The sequence below is a fragment of the Zea mays genome, chromosome 1 (genome assembly GCF_902167145.1).
Source record: "Zea mays cultivar B73 chromosome 1, Zm-B73-REFERENCE-NAM-5.0, whole genome shotgun sequence".
Lineage (NCBI taxonomy): Eukaryota > Viridiplantae > Streptophyta > Magnoliopsida > Poales > Poaceae > Zea > Zea mays.
The window spans coordinates 251,839,350-251,857,499 of NC_050096.1; the positions used below are offsets into that span (position 1 = coordinate 251,839,350).

Genomic DNA, 18,150 nt, shown 5'->3' on the forward strand with positions numbered 1-18,150 from the left:
TTGAAAGAAACGCGAAGGAAATCTTAAGCAAGTGAGGTAAATTCTGCAGCTAATTTTTTCCTTTTTAGTGCCTATACAAAACCATTTACCTTTACTGCATTATCTAAATAAGTTTGCCATGTTGATAATTGGATAGCCTATTTTTCTTTGCAGGTTTTGTTTATTCTTTCGGCTACCATGGAATTCAACCACAACTTCTGAAGAGGACAAGGTTTTCCCCTTTATGTTATTTTCACTAAAGTTTCTATTTCACAAGATAGGCAGTTACTTCTGTCATAATAATTTGACATGCTAGCACTATGAGTTGACAGTAAGAAATCTAAATATCTACTTACAACTCTGATATTTCTTTGCCTCATACACGAATCAGAATATGCATCATTTATGAGCTCGAAGCATGATGTTTTTCTTAAGATACCTTGTGCATCATATTTTCTTCTAGAGTATGGCAGAAGTGGAACAATTCTGAAATTTTATTTAATATATGAATACTTATTATACTACTTATTAAGGCAGTAAAAGTAGTCTGCCTCTGCTGGTTCTGTTGTTCTGTCGTTCTGCCTCCAGTAAATCTGCACCATCCATCCATCCTGCGCCATCGTCCATCGCAACCACCGCCGCTTGATCCTCGCTCTCCCGAGGACCACCCGCCTGCTCAATCGTGTGCTGGAACCTCGCTCTCCAGAGGCACATCCGCCCGCTCGATCATCTTCCTCCCGAGGCCGCCATCGTCCATCGCAACCCCTCCCCCTCCTAGATCCTCGCGCTTCGAGGTCGCCAAAGCTCGTCTAACCGTCGAGGGCTGCACCCCTCCGCCCGGTGCCACGGCGCCCAAATCCCACGCCCCATCCCACACCCTTGATGACGACGACGAGCGTGTCGCTGCATCTCCTCTCCCCTCTCTCCAGTCTCCACTCTCTCCACGCCGTCCTCCACGCGATGTCTCTAGACTGCAGCAACCGCTCCCTCTTCTTTCACTCTCTCATGCGCACCGGATTCGCCTTCCCCGTCTCAGAAAGGTCTCCAAGGAAACCCTCGCTCCCCTCCTTCCTCGCCACCGGCCGCCAGATCTCCAGCCATGGACGCTGACGGTAGGGCCTCGGGGTCGCCACATACTTCAATGGCTGGGACCTCGCCGCTTCCACGCTCGCCCTCCCTGCCCTCTGCCTTGAGTCACTGTACCCTCTTGGTTGCGCTTCCTTGTCGGATCTCAGACCTCTTGACGTCAGAGCCGACTGCAGTGGGGTCGACCGCGAGCGAGGACGCCGAGACGATGGCACAGATGACGGTTACGTTGCCGGTGTCGTGCACGAACCTGGGCACGGATGCCTCGTCCAGCGGGACGGCGTTGGCGGCCGTGTGGCTCTCCTCCCGGCTATAGCAGAAGGAGCGGTGTCCCCCTCCCTCACTCCCTCACGGGGTGGCACTCGATCTGTCGAATTCAGATATGATTTTCTTGGTGTTGTCCTATGCAGCTCGATGGCTTGTTGGCAATGGTGCAGGCTGTCCTCTCCAACGATCCCACCGTACAGCTGATGCCTTGCATCGTCTGATCCCTAGGTTGTGTCGTCCATTTGACTTTGCAGATAACATGCCACTGGCACTGAACATCAACCCAGTGTTGCCTTTTGGTTTATCTCAATGTCACTTATTTTGCATTCTCTGTGGTCTGTACTTCATAAGTTGGTCTATTTATTTCGTGTGATTGTTCAGACACTGTTCTCTGCATGCCAATATATCTAGCTGATGAAGCATCCTCATTACCAAGTGAGCAAAAAGAACCCAGACTTTAGAAGCAACATGTTGATAGTCTGCACCAATTGGCATGTAAGTTCTGGTAACATATTTTTTCTAATGCTTGGTAACACATATATGTTGTAATTAGGGAAAAGATAGTGTTCAAATCATTGCAATGTTTTTCCTACTAAATATCAAAGTTTTATTCAGACATTGTTCTCTGCATGCCAATATCTAGCAACGATGACCTCCCAACAACGGAAAAGATGAGGGGAGCGCCATCCATGGTCGGAGAGAGGCCGACGATGGCTAAGAGAAGAGAAATTGCTGGCTAGATAACATGTTGGAAACCGTAACCCGAAAACAAGGTGTGTTGTATTATATATTTCACAGAGGGAAATACATGAGCTGGGCCAAGGCCCATCACAACAGCAAACACAATAATTTGGCACTGATGTTTCATTTCACCTCACAAATTTGACATATTTTCATGTTGCTTTGTTTTTTTGGAAAATTTAGGGTGGAAAGAATTTATGGTGGTATCCGAGACAGCATTTCGAAGCGGACCATTCAAAGTGATCTTCAATTCAAAAAAACTGCTTAATGTTATTGCCAAGCTTGTTGTTGTATTGGGAATACTGGTATGTATGATGTTTTGGTATTTTTTTAGGGAAGTTGACTCTTTGTATTTCTGAGGCTTATTTACTATGCAATCACCCTATTGGCGAGCCAATTATCTAACTTAGCTACAGGATCACCATATTCATGAGTCAAATCTCAAATTTGGCTTTCCTTTACAATTTTAAAATCCCTTTAGAAATCTCCTATAATATTGCTTTTCTATCTTTTCAGTAGAATATAGAGTAAAATCCATGGATCGTCAAATTTATGCCAAAACCTCCTAGCCCCTAACCACAGCCGTATCGACCTTTCTCCAGCAGTTTGTTAGTGGCAAAATTTTCCTTCTGATGTAAAATACGGTGTATGTGTCACTTGCGTTTTCACTAATTGAACATTTTATTTTGGATGGTTCAAGTGTGTGCTTGTGAATATTAACTATGAGAACATTGTTTTGTAGCGAGGTACGACGGAGTCCAGTGATTTGAAAAAAGGTTTGGTTAATGCTATTCAAGACCTATATGATGTTGTTCATCATGAAGCGTTTTCGGTTGATATGAGGTCTGTTGTTTGTCTGTGTTCCTTCTACCTTATCCTCAGATTTTGTGCCCTTACACTTTCACTTTGCTAAAGCCCTTTGTTTAGATATGTTAGTGGCCACATTGAAGACTGGGATCAAATTAATTTAGCAAGGGCTGAAGGTCGCCTCTTCAATAAACTCAAGTGGCCAAATTATCCCAAATTGGTATTTTCTAAGTACTGAATGCACATTTTGCTATTGTGTCTTTATTTTTTGGTAGCCTGCATTTTTCTTTAGTCATTAGTCTGATCTGTTCTTTTGTAATCTGCCCAGAAAGACTTGATCAAGAGATTGTATTCACTTCTGACAATTAAAGAATCTGTTGCAACTGTCCCTAAAAATTTAGAAGGAAGGCGAAGACTTCAGTTCTTTACGAACTCACTGTTCATGGAAATGCCTGTTGCACGGCTTGTTTCGGAAATGGTCTCCTTTAGGTGGGGCTCCTTTAGTCTAATTGCTTGTTCATTTAGTTGTGGACTTGCCACTTCTCTTTTGGTTGCAATTTGATTATTTTGTTCTGTGCATTTTTCCCCTGGTTTGGCTGTTCAATTATACTATTTTCTTACATTCTGTGTCTTCATGTTTTGTTATGCAGTGTGTTTACTCCATATTACTCTGAGATTGTACTCTACAACATGGCTGAACTTCAGAAGAAAAACGAAGATGGTATAACTACACTGTTTTATCTCCAGAAGATTTACCCAGGTCTGGGCTTTACTTCTTTCCGTTTTCCATGAGCGCTGAAAGGAATACTTGGATTCTCTATAGTGTAACCTTCTCTTGTGATCGTTCAGTTATATCTGTTTTCCTGTTGTGATGTGTATGTCTAACAAACTTGGAAGTTAAAATTTCTTCCAAAACGGTCGTGTTTCTCCCCCAATTACTTGTGCATGTCTCCGCCATAAATTTAGGGCATTGCAATTGCTAGATGGTTATTTCTGCAGTGCTACACTGACAAAACAACAACATACCTGTGATTTTTCTTCAGTTACCAGTGCTAGATGGTTATTTCTGCAGTTGCAGTACATCTTGATCATGTAACTTAAGATCTAGCGCTACAGCCTACAGTTAAGTGTACTCTCTTGCTGATCGATCAGACAACAGCATCACTTAGCATACCTGTGATTTTTTTCAGTTACCAGTGCTGATTTCAAAAGTCAACGATGTCATATATCTAAGAACGGAGGTAGTACAATTTATCTGTAATTTTTATTGAGCCGATCACTGCATTTCGTCAGGTCCTTGCTACTGGAGTTACAACATGGCTGTTAGACAGAGCTGGACGACGCATCCTTCTCAGTTCTCATTGTAACTGTCGCTTCCCTGTGAAATAACTAGCATGCATGTTTTCTCTGTAACTATTGACTTAGCATTGTCTTCAAATGACAGATTTCTACCTCTGGCATGACTCTATGCCTTCTTGCCATTTCTGTGGTATTTTTTCTCAAGGTATGTTCAGGTTTCTTTATCTAGGATTCGAGTGAGAAGATGATAAAACTTTATTGGTAATGCGTGCCTTATGCAGATCCTGTACAATATCTACTGAGGTTTCTTCTAATCCTTTTTTATGGTTCTTTTTTTTCAGGATAACATTTCATAGGATTCTAACTCGTACTACATCTTAAGAATGATCTCCCTTGTTGGTATTGTGGTATGTGTCAGTTTTGTTTCTTCTGAAAAAATGGATACAAATGTGGAACCTATGCCAAAATAATGACCCGTGCAACTGTATATGTTCAGTCTTTCGTCATTACCTTCTCGTTTGGTATGGGTGCCATTCCATGGCTCATGATGTCTGAGGTAAGCTACTTCTTTCTCTACTTCTTTGCTAGCTCATTGTCTGCCTGAACTCCCCACTTCTTCTCTGCCATGATGCGTGGGCTCAGGAGGATGTTCGTGGCCGCATAACGGCAAGAGACGGGTACACAGGATGCCTAGGCGGCTGCGACGCAGGGAGGCCGCGAAGGACGCCACACGGGGGCTGCGGCATGAGCTCGACGCCGAGCGGGCCTCCGCGGAGACAGTAGCCAGATCTGGCCATTGAGTGCCCTGACGCCGCTGCTTACTCATCCATCGCCGCGGTGACCTGCTCCCCCTCGGGCATATCTGTCCATTGACACCAAGCATGTTCTTACCTGAACTGTTCTAAAAGTTCAGTTTCATGGTTGTTTATTCTTTTGATCAGGAAGGAGAGAAAGGGAGAATCAGTTAGAAGAAAGAAGAGTCCGAAAGCTGAGTAATTTACCTCAACTTTACTGCCCATGTTATTAAGATCTATTGATGATCGTCCCACTTACTCCTAGGATGCACAGACTTAATGGATCCTAGACTAACATATTTATCACGGGTTTTGGGTTGTCTTCCTTCCCAGTTTTGTTTTACCAGTGGAGACACGGAGATTGGAGGACAGAAGGGCGCAGCACAGGACTACAGCGAGGTGGGAAGGCCAGATCAAGCAGGAGACAACAAGAGGTGGGCTGCTGCTCATTCACAATTTGATATGTTTGTTTTTTCGTTGTTACAGCTGAACTGCACATGCAGTTTGAAACATGTTGTTACTGATGTGTTTGTCTGTTACAGGATGTGATAGATGGTGATCTCTGCGAGCAGTATCCCTCCCTCCTAGCTGATATGCAGAGGAAGATTGCTAATGAGCTGGACAGAACTCCGACGCCTGCAGCACTGCTTGGTGAGGATTGCCAAGGAGGAAGACTAGAACAGGCAAGAGCAGCGCTAATCAGTGACAGAGCATGATGCCATCCAGATGGGACAAGATAAGTAAGCAGTCTTATATAGTTTGCCCACTCGAGTTTTGTATATATTGACATAAATGAATTATGCAAATGTTGCTAGAGTTCTTTTAGGTTGAAGCTTTTGCTTAGTTCAGTGTTGCTATCGGAAAGCTAAAATTATTTTCTTGCCACCTCCTCTGCATTGTTTTACTGCTTCAGCTCCTGGTGCTTCTAATCGAGTACTATAGAAAGCATCTCTCTTGATAAATCGTTGTGTGCAAATATATGGTGCTTATATAATCCATCATTAGAGTATGAGGCGTGCTTTATTATGTGTGCTTCCCACAAAAAAGAGTAGCCTATTATAAACTTTGTATTAGAGCACATGACGTTCTAAGTTTTGACCACATTTCTCTACTATTATAATGCAGCCATAAAGATTCAATTTTTATGTTGGGCACCATAAAGATGTTTGGCACCATTCTTCCCAAACATTTATCTACTATTATAATGCGTGCTTTATTCAATTTTTAGGATTGTTAGGGGTGAAGTCTTAGTCTCAAGATAGCATATTGTTGTTTGCCTATATTATTTAGTGTCGATTATAATTAGTATTGTTGTTTAGTGCTTGGTTCATACTACATCTAGGCAGTGTTCTAAAAGTTTGGGAGGAATGGAATAGGATAACGGTCGGCTAACATACATCTTTTCTTCAGCAGCCGTGGTAATGAATTTGAATACTGTAGTTACTATAATGAATGTTTTTTAACTTCTCTACTCTTCTTTACTAATCTTTTAGAATTGTGTCCTTTTCTATTATTTCTATTACTTCACTGTGTTGATTGTCTTGGTGTTTATACTCTTCTTCAGTTGTTCTCTGTGCCAACTGTGGTCTTGTACGAGCCTTCTCTTTGGTAGCCTAATAGGATTTTGTGTCTTTTGTTTATCTTTGGTATTTAATCTTATACTAAATTGGCTCGTTTGATTTTCATGGCATGTTATGGTGTTCTCTGGTTTGTCATCGAGAATAGCTCTTTCTCTTTCGTCAAGGGTTTCACCAATGGCTTGTAACAACTGGATGTAGAACGATTTTTGTTTTTTAACCGATGTAGTGTGTTTTTGCATTACAGTCCATTGTGGCTATGGGGGCGGCACATGTAGTGTGTAGTCATCATGAATTTAATAGTAACTAGCTCCGCAGTTGTGATTGATTTATGAATGTGTTTGGTTGGACCTATCAATTGGATGTTTGTTGGCTACATCACATATTCTTTTAAGTTTACTTTGTGTGGTCGTTGATGTTGTCTTTATAAAGTGCATGTTCATTGTTTTAACTCCCGTGGCAACGCACGGGCATATACCTAGTTAATGGTGAAGCTTCATCTGGACTAGCACCCACCCCGTCCCGGCGCGCACCTAGCCTCATGTGCCCGGTCGCCGAATTTTTATATTTTAGCCTTTTTCTTGAAAATATTCACGTTTATATTCTTGATGACTTAATCTTATTTTTAGACCTTTGTTCAACGCCATAGATTTTAACGTCGAGGTATGTGCTCTGCTAGCGACGAGAAGCTAATATTGCACTGACGTGGCCGAGCTCCGCGTCATGAATCATGACGCCGAGCTCTTGTCTCCCACCACGGCTTGTGTGATACACAGCTCTCAGAGCATCTCCAAGAGCTCCCCAGAAGTCTCTCATAAATCCAGTTTTTTGGAAAAACACAAAAACGTGTCTCCAACAGTTCCCCTAAATCGCTCCAAACTTTTTCATAGCCCTTAAAACTCCCTCATTTGTAGCTACAAATAAGGGTCTGTTTGGTTGGGCTGTGGCTGTGAAAAAAGCTGTTGTGGACTGTGAGCTGTGAAAAAAGCTGATGTGGGCTGTGAACAGCTAAAATGCTAAAAATCGTTTGGTAGAAACCACTAAAAGTCGCTGAAAATTCTTCCATATATATTTTCACAGTTCCACCTAAAAGCTACTAAAAGCAGGTCTAGAGGTGCTTTCAATTTTGCACTACAAGAAAGTCGGCTTTTAGAAAAAGCTGTTTTCCAGATTCAACCATTTGGTTTGACTTTTGGCTTTTAGAGGGCAAAAGCCAAAGCCAAAAGCCAAACCAAAAACACCCTAAGGATTTTTTAGCTCCCTAAAAACAATCTGCCGCTTTAAGTGATCTGTTGGAGAAAAGATTAAAATCTACCCACACTAATTATTTAGATATCCTTAAAACTGATTTTGAGGAGCCATTTTTCTGGGGAGCTCCTAGAGATGCTCTCAGTCAGTCTCAGCAGTTATCTCACCCATCTTCCACGTAGAGAGAAAACGGGTCCCAATTCTTTACTTGTATATTGATGTCTTTGTTACATCAGCTTTACGGCATTATTAGAGCTTGTTCGGTTAGCTCTCAATCCATGTGGATTGAGTGGGATTGGATGGGTTTGAATCTCAAACAAGTCAAAATTCTTAAGAATTTTTTCCAATCCCATCCAATCCATGTGTATTGGGAATAACCGAACAAGGCCTTAAGCGGCAGACTTCCCACGTCACGTTTAGTTTGATTGAGCGGCTCTCGATTTTTTTTATCAGACAATCAAAAGCTTTACAGCATCTCAAGTTCCTATTGTTTCTTGCACAGTTCCAGGTCCGGCCCGCGCCTGCAGCTGCCATTCCGCGGGGATCTCCATGAGTTATACTTCCAGTCAAGGATTCATCGTGTCCTGGCTTTTGCCATTGTTCGTGTCGGATTGAGTACATCGCTGTCGCTGAACGTTCCACCTCAGTACCAGTACACACTAGTGTACTACTACTGCTAATGTGCAGTGCAGCAGGTCAACGGAGAGAGCAGAGGTCGCTGTAAACCTGCAACGTGTCCATTTTGGTGCCATGTCAGTCTCTCGTCGTGAGTAAAGCTTGCACCTCCATGTCAAGATCTATGGCGCCAAGACGTGTTACCTCGATGCCACAGCCTGTAGCGCAAAGCAAAGGGTCTAAAAATAAAATTAAGTTATCCAGAGGTCTAAACGTGAATATTTTTCAAAAAAAAGTTAAAATTCAAAAAATCCGGTGCCCGGTCGCCTCGAGACCCACGTCGCGATGGGTCCATGATCCGCTCCCCTACCACCCGCATGCTCGATCCAACTCGTCGGTTATTCATATTCGTAAGTAATAATTAAATATTTCGTTAGTAATAATTAAACGTTTCATCAGAATAACTGAACATTTTGTTATTAATAATTAAACGTTCTATCAATAATTATCGAACGTTTCTTCAATGCTGAAAAGAGATAAGTTACTAAATGTTTGGTCAGTAATTATTCAATTTGCACTAGCAATTAATATGCTTCCTAATAATTGCTGAAATTAAGCGATGAATGATTGAAAGATCATAATGTCAGTAATTACTAAATGTTTCGTCCATAATTATCGAATGTTTCTTCACTGCTGAATTGATATATTACTAAATGGTTCGTTAGCAATTTTTTGCACTAATAATTACTGTACTTACTGATAATTTCTAAAATTAAACGATGAATGACTAAAAGAGCATAACGCCAGTAATTACTGAACGTTTCGTCAGTAATTATCGGTCGTTTCTTCACTGCTGAAGTGATAAATTGTTGAATGTTTCGTTAGTAATTATTCTTTTTGCAATAACAATTATTGTGCTTGCTGATAATTACTGAAATTGAGCGATAAATGACTGAAAGGACACAAATTACCGAAAGATGACATGGCGCATGGGTGGGCGCATGTGGGTTGTGGAAGGGCGCGCGTGGCACACGACCCGTTAGTAGATTACGGACACAGGGCAATTTGGTGTGCTAGCTAGTTCGCTTGATGGATCGTTTGGCTGATTGCTTGGGTCTGGGTGAAGCTTTACCTTAGTTGACATATATCATAGCTTCATCGATTATTACCGACTGGGTGAAGCTCTTCAAAGTAGATGATAAATTATGGGTGTGTTTGGTTTGGCTTTTGGCTTTGGCTTTTGCCCTCTAAAAGCCAAAAGCCAACCAAAGGGCTGGATCCAGGAAGCAGCTTTTTCTAAAAGCCGACTTTCTCATAGTGCAAAACTGAAAGCACCCCTGGACCTGCTTTTAGTGGCTTTTGTATGGAACTGTGAAAACATATATCGAAGAAATTTTAACGACTTTTAGTGGTTTCCACCAAACGATTTTTAGCTTTTTAACAGCACACAGCCTACAGTAGCTTTTTCCACAGCTCACAGCCCACAGCAACTTTTTCCACAGCCACAGCCCAACCAAACGGACCCATAGGACCCATATATATATAATTTTTATGTGCTTAGTTATACTTAAGATAAGTTGACTTTGACTTAAGGTAGAATTCAAATTCTTTAAACGCGTGCGTTGCCAATGCAAGCTTCTATGAGATTTGTTAATTTGTATATGAATCTAGAATTCATACATTCTTTGGAGATATGCAAGTTTCTATGAGGTTTGCTATATCGTTTGATTTCTTCTAGGACGACGTACATACGTCCAAGGCCACTATGTGATACACAACAACATATACAAGGTAGAAGGACACCACTCTAATTCTGGTGGCCTAGCTATATGGCGCTGAGCTGCCTTATGTTCATGGGGAAGATGAGCGGCGCCGAGCCGTCGAACGCCGTGCTGGTGAGCATCCGGGCGGTGGTCTCCGTGGGATGGTAGAAGTCCCAGAAGACGTGGCTGGTCCTGTTGTCGCAGTAGAAGCTTAGCGGGGTGCACCCGATCTTGGCGTTCATGTCCCCGAGCCCGCAGCAGGCGGCCTTGGCCTCGGTGAACCCGTGCGCCGCAGGGTGGTCGATGTACTGGAGCAGCGCGGCGGAGGAGTCGAAGAGCGCGTAGTGCATGTCCGCGTAGCGCGCGGCCATGGCGCCGAGGAGGGACGCCGCGGCGGCGTTGTAGCGCACGGAGATGCCATTGGCCTCGGCGCTGCAGTCCTTGGCGGGGCTGAGCTCCCGCAGCGACGGGCAGCACCCCACGGGCCCCGTGCCCAGGAACAGCACCTTGCGCGCGCCCAGGGCGTAGAGGCGCTGCAGCTGCCCGGTGAGCATGTGGATCAGCGCGTCCACGAACTGCTGCGATGGGTCGGCGGCGGCGCCACTGGCACTGGCCTGCTTGGTATTGGCGGCGGAGTTGGATTTGGCGTAGTGGATGATGTCGTTGCTGCCGATGGTGATGGCGAAGAGGGACTTGGCCAGGTGAGCCGTGGCCTGCGCCTGCCCCAGGCTCTGCACCAGCGACGCGTACACCGTCGCGAAGTAGTCGATCTGCTTGTCGAAGCTGATACATTGGTCCTGCATACATGCGTGCGCAACATCGATATCATATAGATCATCATCGATCGTATCGGTAGCGAATCTAGCCGATAATATAATCGGGGTCATCAAAAGCAGCTTTGCTATATTATATAAATTTTTATGAATTTTAACAGTATTTTACTAAAGGATTTATAAAATTTATCGAGGTCGGCTGACCCTGATAAACCCCCCTAGATTCGCCCCTGGATCGTATCATTCATACATGCTTGTCCGACATCTTTTCTCCCATCTCAAATACTAGCAATCATGATTTGAGATTGGCGCACCTTGTTTGTGAGGTTGGAGACTCCGGCGCCACCGGAAGCGAAGTTGACACCGTTGGCGTAGTTGGGGTTGCTGCTCGACGACAAGGCGAGGTACGGCGGCGAGGTCGCCAGCCCCAGGTTTTCGGCTGCAAAGGATGATGACAAATATGACATGTTTGAATTTCTCTGAAAGATGTACAAACTTAACTCATCATGTGCATGTGTCAACTAAATTTAAAACTTTCCTCCCAAGATACGGAACGGAATGATTTAGCTTTCTAAGAGCAACTCCAATAGTTCTCTAAAAATAGCTTGCTAAAATCATGTTTAGCAAGTTGCTAAATAGCTATTGAAAGTAAAAAAATAACTTAGTCTCCAATAATTGCTCATATTTAGGAAGTAGTTTAGGGTTTAGAATCTAGCTTTAGCGGCTCTGCCCTTATGAGATCTGCCTGACAAGAAGGTTGAGAGCAGAGGATATGAGGACGGAAGAGAAAAGGCCGATCGATATGAACTATGGAGGAGTGGTGGTCCGGTGACGCAACCTATGAGGAAGTTGGGTTCGACGGTAAAGGAGAAACTAGTGTCATATGTGTTTGACCTAGCTACCTCATTATGCTAGAAAGTGAAAAAAGAGCGTGCTATACCTGGCTACCTCACTGTGTAGGAAAGGGAAAAATAATCACGCTAGTGTGAAGAAATTGACGTCAACTGCATTTAGGGAGTTGTTACCGAGTTGCTAAATGTGGAGAGTAAATAGAGTTGAATAGCAACTAAGTAAAATTAACAAGTCCATTTAGAGAACCATTGGAGAAGCATTTTTATGTTCACTTTTTAAATTTAAAATTTAGAGAGTTGTTTAGAGAACTATTGGATTTGCTCTAAGAGCATCTCCAATTCTCTTATGTAAAAAGGTTCCTAAATCTCAGTTTACGAAGTTATTAAAAAACACATCTTCAATGGGTACCTTAATCGATGTGGCTAAATTTAAAAGTTGCTATTTTATCCTTTCTTGTCCCCACATTTAGCAATCCGAGAGGGACTCCTTAAAGAACTTTTTTCTACGAAATTATTATTATATTCATTTTGTTTTTATTCTCTTTTATTTTTTATTAATAAACTTCGGGCTACTACGTGAAAAAGAAATTTGCTGCATGTTACACTTTTTTATTTCTATAGTTTGTAATTTAGGCCATGTTTGAAATCGATGAATCATAGAGATTTGTGTCTGTTTTGTACGCAGAATTTTAGAACCATTGCAAGAACAATATCATGTTTGATGAGAACATAAAACTTTTTAAAACGTGAGAGCGAGAAGAGTTTCTAGCTGACATACTTTGAAATATTTGGCAGCTAAAATAGGGAACAAATGGAGAACATATATTATTTTAAACCCTACTATCATTTAGCAATTCCTCACATCTATATATCTTTAGGAAGCTTTTTTTTTATAAAACTACTGGAGATGCTTTAAGGACCTATTTGAAACCTCTAAAACTAATAGTTAAATACTAAAAATTAGTTGTTTGGTTCCAAACACCATCAGCTAATATCACAACTAATTGTTAGTTACCTCACAACTAACAATTAGTTCATTAGCTGGCTCAACCCAGCTAATAATTTATTAGTTGGCTAACTATTAGCTCTAGGGGGTTCCAAACAGAGCCTAAAATTAATAGTTAGCTACTAAAAATTAATTGTTGGGTTCAAACACTATTAGCTAATACCACATCTAATTGTTAGCTACCTCACAACTAACAACTAGTTAATTAGCTGACTAACTATTAGCTCTAGGGTTTCAAACATGGCCTAAATATCAGTCGGTCAATGCATGCAAGCATAACTGGATAAGAAAAAAAGAAAAACAATACCGCCAATCAATTCTAGTGTGTAGGAAATTCAGTTGTCGACATCAAACTCGGACCGGAGGACAGGTCATGTTTGCAAGAATTTCGTTAACGCGCCCACACGCTCTGCTGGTCTATTCTTTTCTGAATGTATTCGAGCTGCGAAAGTGAAATGCATGCAGAATGATGCCAACCTGTGGGATCATTATCTGACTGGTGACTGATCACCAAGAGTCAATTTCTGCGTCTCTTATTTCAGAAGGAAAAGGAAGGCATGTGCATGAAGCCAAACAAAAAATAGAGAAACAAGAAGAATAATATGGAGATTTTTCTTGGTCCTAGATGCATCTCAATATCTCATATATACATTTTACTATTGGGCTACCTAGACCACTGGTTTTCAGATAGGGAACGCAAGAAATAAAGCGTTGTTTGCATTAATAATTTATCCAAATTCAGACTGTTATTATGCAACAGCACTAGTTACTGCTCGGCTGCCTGTCACATCAAGACAATCCTGTGAAATTTAAACCTATTTTAACAGGTCCGAAATAAAAGAACATGCGTACACTAAAATACAAAGTACTGATAGTGTGACACTGTACTTAAAATTATCAGAACGTTGATGAATGATGACATTGTTCAGAAGATATTTCTCTCCAGTCCCCCTCCTATAACAGAGTTTGATTAGCGTGCTGTGTTTATAAGACATATTTGGTTCACGGTTAACTTTGTCACACTTTGTATAAGGTTAATCTCCAAATTAAAGAATTAACCTTAAGCGAAAAAAGTTAGCCAAATTGTTGTAAGTTAGACAGAAAACCAAACAGACCATGTGCGAAGTTTAGTTTAGGTCGACTTACTAATCTTGTGATGTACTAGCTTCAAATAGAATAGGAGATGCAGTAAACCTCTCACAAAAAAAAAACTAAAGAATAGCAGAGCGCAGTAACAGTGTGAGCTCACACCTTGTGAGTGATGAGCCTACCACTGGCCTGCTGGGATCGATGCAAAGTAAGCTCCAAACAATAAAAGTAATAATAATGTCGTGATGAGAAAGAAGCTGGTCGATCAGAAATCCAAATTGGAATGCATATGCAGATGAATCGAAAATCGTATCGATCGGAACCGCACGTACCGAGGAAGTCGACGGAGTTCTTGCCGTTGCTGAAGCGGCCGGTGGCCTTCTGGCCCGGGTAGTCGATGCCGTTGTGCGGGAAGTCGGCCTTGAGCAGCGTCACCAGGTGGTTGTTGTTCCCGACGTCCGCCAGGGAGTCCCCGAGCACGTAGATCGCGGGCACCGGCGACGCTGCCGCCGCGGTCACCGCGAAGAAGAAGGCAATAATGGCGGCGGCAACAGCCATGGAGCGAGGCGAGGATGGTGTGACGACAGTAGCAGCAGCAGCAGCCATACTGTTACGTACGTCGTCGTCCGCGCTTAATTAATTATATCTATGCGTAGTAGCTGAAGCACACGATGGGTGATGAATGGATGAATGTGTGAGCTCGCTGCCGCTGGGCAGGCCAATTTATAGCTAGAGAGCCGGGTGAGGACCTGAAGCAGTGCTAGCAAGTGATGGAGCTTGCTCACTAAGGTGTGTACCGGGAGAGAGGGGACGGAGCGGTGGACGTACGCAGTTGTCAAGCGTACGAGTGTGTATCAGATGTGTGGCGCGTGGAGAAGACGGCGTGGGCATATGGCGCGCCGCGCGCGCGGGAGCAGGCAATCGGCGAGCGTGTGGGACGGGGTGGAGCTTCCGTCTTCGGATACCGATAGGGCGATGGCCGATGGGTTCTGCTGTTACCTGTCTGTTTGATTCGCCGTGCGCCCGCCTCTCCCGCGGGACGTATTCACATGGTCCACGTCCATCCCAAATTTTATTATTCAGCAATAACAAGCCGGCGCTCGATCGTGTCCAACGACGGGGAGGATATTAGAAAAACCCGACCATGAGGTGTGCGGCGTGTGCCTAGCTAGCTGAAATGTTTCAACAAAAAAATCCCAGCGGGCCATGAAGCCAAACGGTCCACGGTCCGAACTATTCGTCATAGTGACGTGGACTGTCCGCACATGCGTAGAATCAGTTAGCGTCTGTTTGACTAGCTGCATCTAGTCTGTACCTGCACCTGCACCAGTGGATCTTCAAAGCATGTCATGTTTGGTTGAGTGTTTCAAGCATCTAGCCTGTACCTGCACCTGCACCCGTGGATCTTCAAAACATGTCATGTTTGGTTAAGTGTATCAAGCCGAGCGCATGTAAATTCAGAGATCGGGCCAGGCTCGCTACATACGTGCGTACCTGCGTTTGAGCGGATGCAGGCTGACGGCATGCACCTCTATGCCATGAGACAGATTCCAAAAATATTCTCTTTAGCTTTTTTACCATATCTCTTAGATCAAATATCCAATCACTAAACTGATTTTAGATATATGTTCTTAACATTTTTATAAACAAAACTATACCACATTTATTATATAAATATTGAAGATTTATTTATTTATTTTATGTGATCTTTATTTTGATGCAAACAACCAAACACTAACTATATCCAATCTGAATATATTAACGCAAACAACCAAACAAAAGTCTACTCATGTACCTAGCCACCTAGGACATAAGAAGCTTGATTGTTTACATACTGGCCAAGCCGGACCATTCTACTACAATACCACAACCAATCACATAGTTAGTGTTCCAGATTTCTTGCGAGATTTATTAGCTAAAAATGCGGGATTAACTCGAGAACTTACTTGTAACGGGTCCAGACCTCCCCTTTATATAGATAAAGGGCTACGGTCGATTGAACCCCCACAATCGATCAAATCAATTTTACTTATTATTTTTACTTTATGCATTAGGAGTAGCTCTAGTTTAGCCTCCCTCTACCACGAATTTTCATCTTTGTACGGTTTTATGTCGATTAGAGGCGTATTGGGTGGTCTACCTACGCCACCAAGACACACCCTAGGATCTCTCCTCCCCGACAGGGTCTATACATGTCCAACTGTGTGTGCCGGGCCAGCCCGGCCCGAGCACGCATTGGCCCGGTCGTCCCAGTTGGAGATCTGCGCAGGAGGCAGATGCTCCAGCTAGGCTCGGGCGGCGTCGGAGAGGAACAGGGGGAGGTTGCGGATGATGAGGTTGTCATCGTCCGTTCCACCCAGCTGGCAGGCCAGCCGGTAGTCCACGAGCCACAGTTCCGGCCTTGTTTCCCCCGAGTACTTAGTGATGGTAGTCGGGGCTCGGAACCGGGTCGGGAACGGCGCCCGTCGTATGGCCCGGCTGAAAGCTTGCGGACCGGGTGGTTCGGGCGAGGGGCTCCGATCCTCCCCGCTGTCCGTCCCTCACACCTGGGGTGGTAGCCTCGGCGCACCTTCTCGTCGAGGTAGGCTCGACGGTCGCGGCGGTGGTGCTCATTGCCGAGGCGACCCGGGGCTGCAGGCGTTGCGTCCCACGTGCGCCCGGTGTGGACCGAGGCTTCCCGCATGAATCGGGAAGTCGCGACGTGATGCTCCGGGGGGTACCCTTGCCTTCGGGAGGCAGAGCTCTCGGCCCATCGGACCGCGACATCCTCCAGGAGATTTTTGAGCTCTCCCTAGATACGCTGCCCCTCGGTGGTGGATGGCTCCGGCATCACTCGGAGTAGTATTGCCGCTGCAGCTAGGTTCTGGCCGACCCCACTGGAAGCCAGGGGTAGCCTTGCCCTGGCATCGTCAGCGATGCAGTGCTGGACGTCCTGGGCCTGATGACGCGCTTCTCCGGCTAGTGCTCGGCCTGCCCACTACTGCTCGATGTTTTGCTGGAGCTGCACAAGTTGTCCTGCTTCCTCGTCGAGCTTGTTCTGCATCTCGCGGAATTGCTCGAGCTATGTGTCCTGACCCCCGCAGGGTCTAGGACCACAGCTAGCTCCCGAAGGATGTCAACGCGAGGCGCAGGCCTAGGGGGATCGTCGTCCTTTGGCATACCAAGGTGGTTGCCTTCGTCGTGACCCCCTAGATCGACGTGGAAACATTCGCGACTTGGGCCACAGCCCTCGTTGTCAAGGCTGTGGCCATCATCGGAGCAATTGGAGAGGTAGTAGTCTCATGCGGTCATGAAGTCTCGCATGGCGCTAGGATTACCGAGCCCGGAGAAATCCCAACCAGAGTCGGGCTCGTCATCTTCCTCGGAACCCGGGGGCCCGTAGGTCGAGACGGCCGTCAGTCGGTCCTAGGTTGATCACATATGGTACCCCGGAAGGTTAGGATATGCCTTTATGAAAGCATCCACCGAAGCGGGGTCGCTTGGTGGGTCGAAGCTGAATCTAACAGGCACAGGGTGGAAAACGGACGGTACCTCTTGATCGACGGATGGTGATGAAGTCGCGTCGGGGACGTACTGCACCGTTATCTCAGGTACGAGGCTAACGCCCAGCAAGTCCTTCGCGAGCGTGCTGGCGTCATCTGTCCGCTTGGGGTTGGCGTGTTGCGAGGAAACGACGCTCGTCTTCGTCTCAGACGCGAGGTCAACGCCCGACGTGTCCCCCGCTGGGGCGTCGGCGTCGTCGACTCGCTCGACAACCAACGAGGTGCCGCCTCCTGCTTGGCCGTGGTTGCCCCGCCTCCTTCTCCTGCGGCGAGGAAGGCGACGGGACAAACCCGGATGCGGCTCTTCCGCCATGGGGAGAAGACGTCGCCGAGTCCGCCGCCGCCGGGCGGGTTGACGGCCGCCATTGTCGCTGTCGCGCGACGGAGGAAGGAGTACCATGTCGTAGCTGCCGTCGAGGGACATGAACTCGAGACTCCCGAAACGGAGCAGCGTCCCGGGCTGAAGAGGTTGATGGAGACTATCCATCTGGAGCTTGACGAGAAGCTGTTCGTCAACACGCAACAGGCCCCTACCTGGCGCGCCAACTGTCGGCGTTTCGACCCTGGGGGTCCCTGGACCGACGAGTAAATTGTCGCTGCGTGTCCCAGCCCAGATGGGTCGGCGCGAGATGGAACACAAGGGGGAAAGGAAACCGCGACTCGTGTTATCCTGCGCCCAGGGCGGATGCGCTTGCAGTAGGGGGTTACAAGCG

The 18,150-nt window shown here is 45.2% G+C and overlaps 2 protein-coding genes and 2 long non-coding RNA genes across 4 annotated transcripts; 3 read left to right on the forward strand and 1 right to left on the reverse strand.

The window, feature by feature from the left end:
• The first annotated feature begins 2,062 nt into the window (after positions 1-2,062).
• Positions 2,063-3,687, forward strand: LOC103643623 (callose synthase 9). Its single transcript, XM_020547264.1, has 6 exons — positions 2,063-2,105; positions 2,257-2,378; positions 2,816-2,916; positions 3,010-3,100; positions 3,209-3,369; positions 3,531-3,687. The coding sequence occupies exons 1-6, from the start codon at positions 2,078-2,080 to the stop codon at positions 3,670-3,672; spliced, it is 645 nt and encodes a 214-aa protein (XP_020402853.1). The 5' UTR covers positions 2,063-2,077; the 3' UTR covers positions 3,673-3,687.
• A 460-nt stretch (positions 3,688-4,147) lies between these two features.
• On the forward strand, positions 4,148-4,609 carry LOC111590610 (uncharacterized). Its single transcript, XR_002749748.1, has 3 exons — positions 4,148-4,243; positions 4,325-4,384; positions 4,521-4,609. It is a non-coding gene; the product is annotated as an uncharacterized lncRNA (long non-coding RNA).
• A 65-nt stretch (positions 4,610-4,674) lies between these two features.
• Positions 4,675-5,926, forward strand: LOC109943767 (uncharacterized). The gene is made up of 3 exons (XR_002266846.1): positions 4,675-4,735; positions 4,822-5,407; positions 5,516-5,926. It is a non-coding gene; the product is annotated as an uncharacterized lncRNA (long non-coding RNA).
• Positions 5,927-10,020: 4,094 nt separating this feature from the next.
• LOC100281066 (anther-specific proline-rich protein APG) lies at positions 10,021-14,591 on the reverse strand. The gene is made up of 3 exons (NM_001153985.3): positions 14,228-14,591; positions 11,264-11,388; positions 10,021-10,973 (listed from the first exon to the last, which is right to left on the reverse strand). The coding sequence occupies exons 1-3, from the start codon at positions 14,499-14,501 to the stop codon at positions 10,239-10,241; spliced, it is 1,134 nt and encodes a 377-aa protein (NP_001147457.1). The 5' UTR covers positions 14,502-14,591; the 3' UTR covers positions 10,021-10,238.
• Between the last annotated feature and the right edge of the window lie 3,559 nt (positions 14,592-18,150).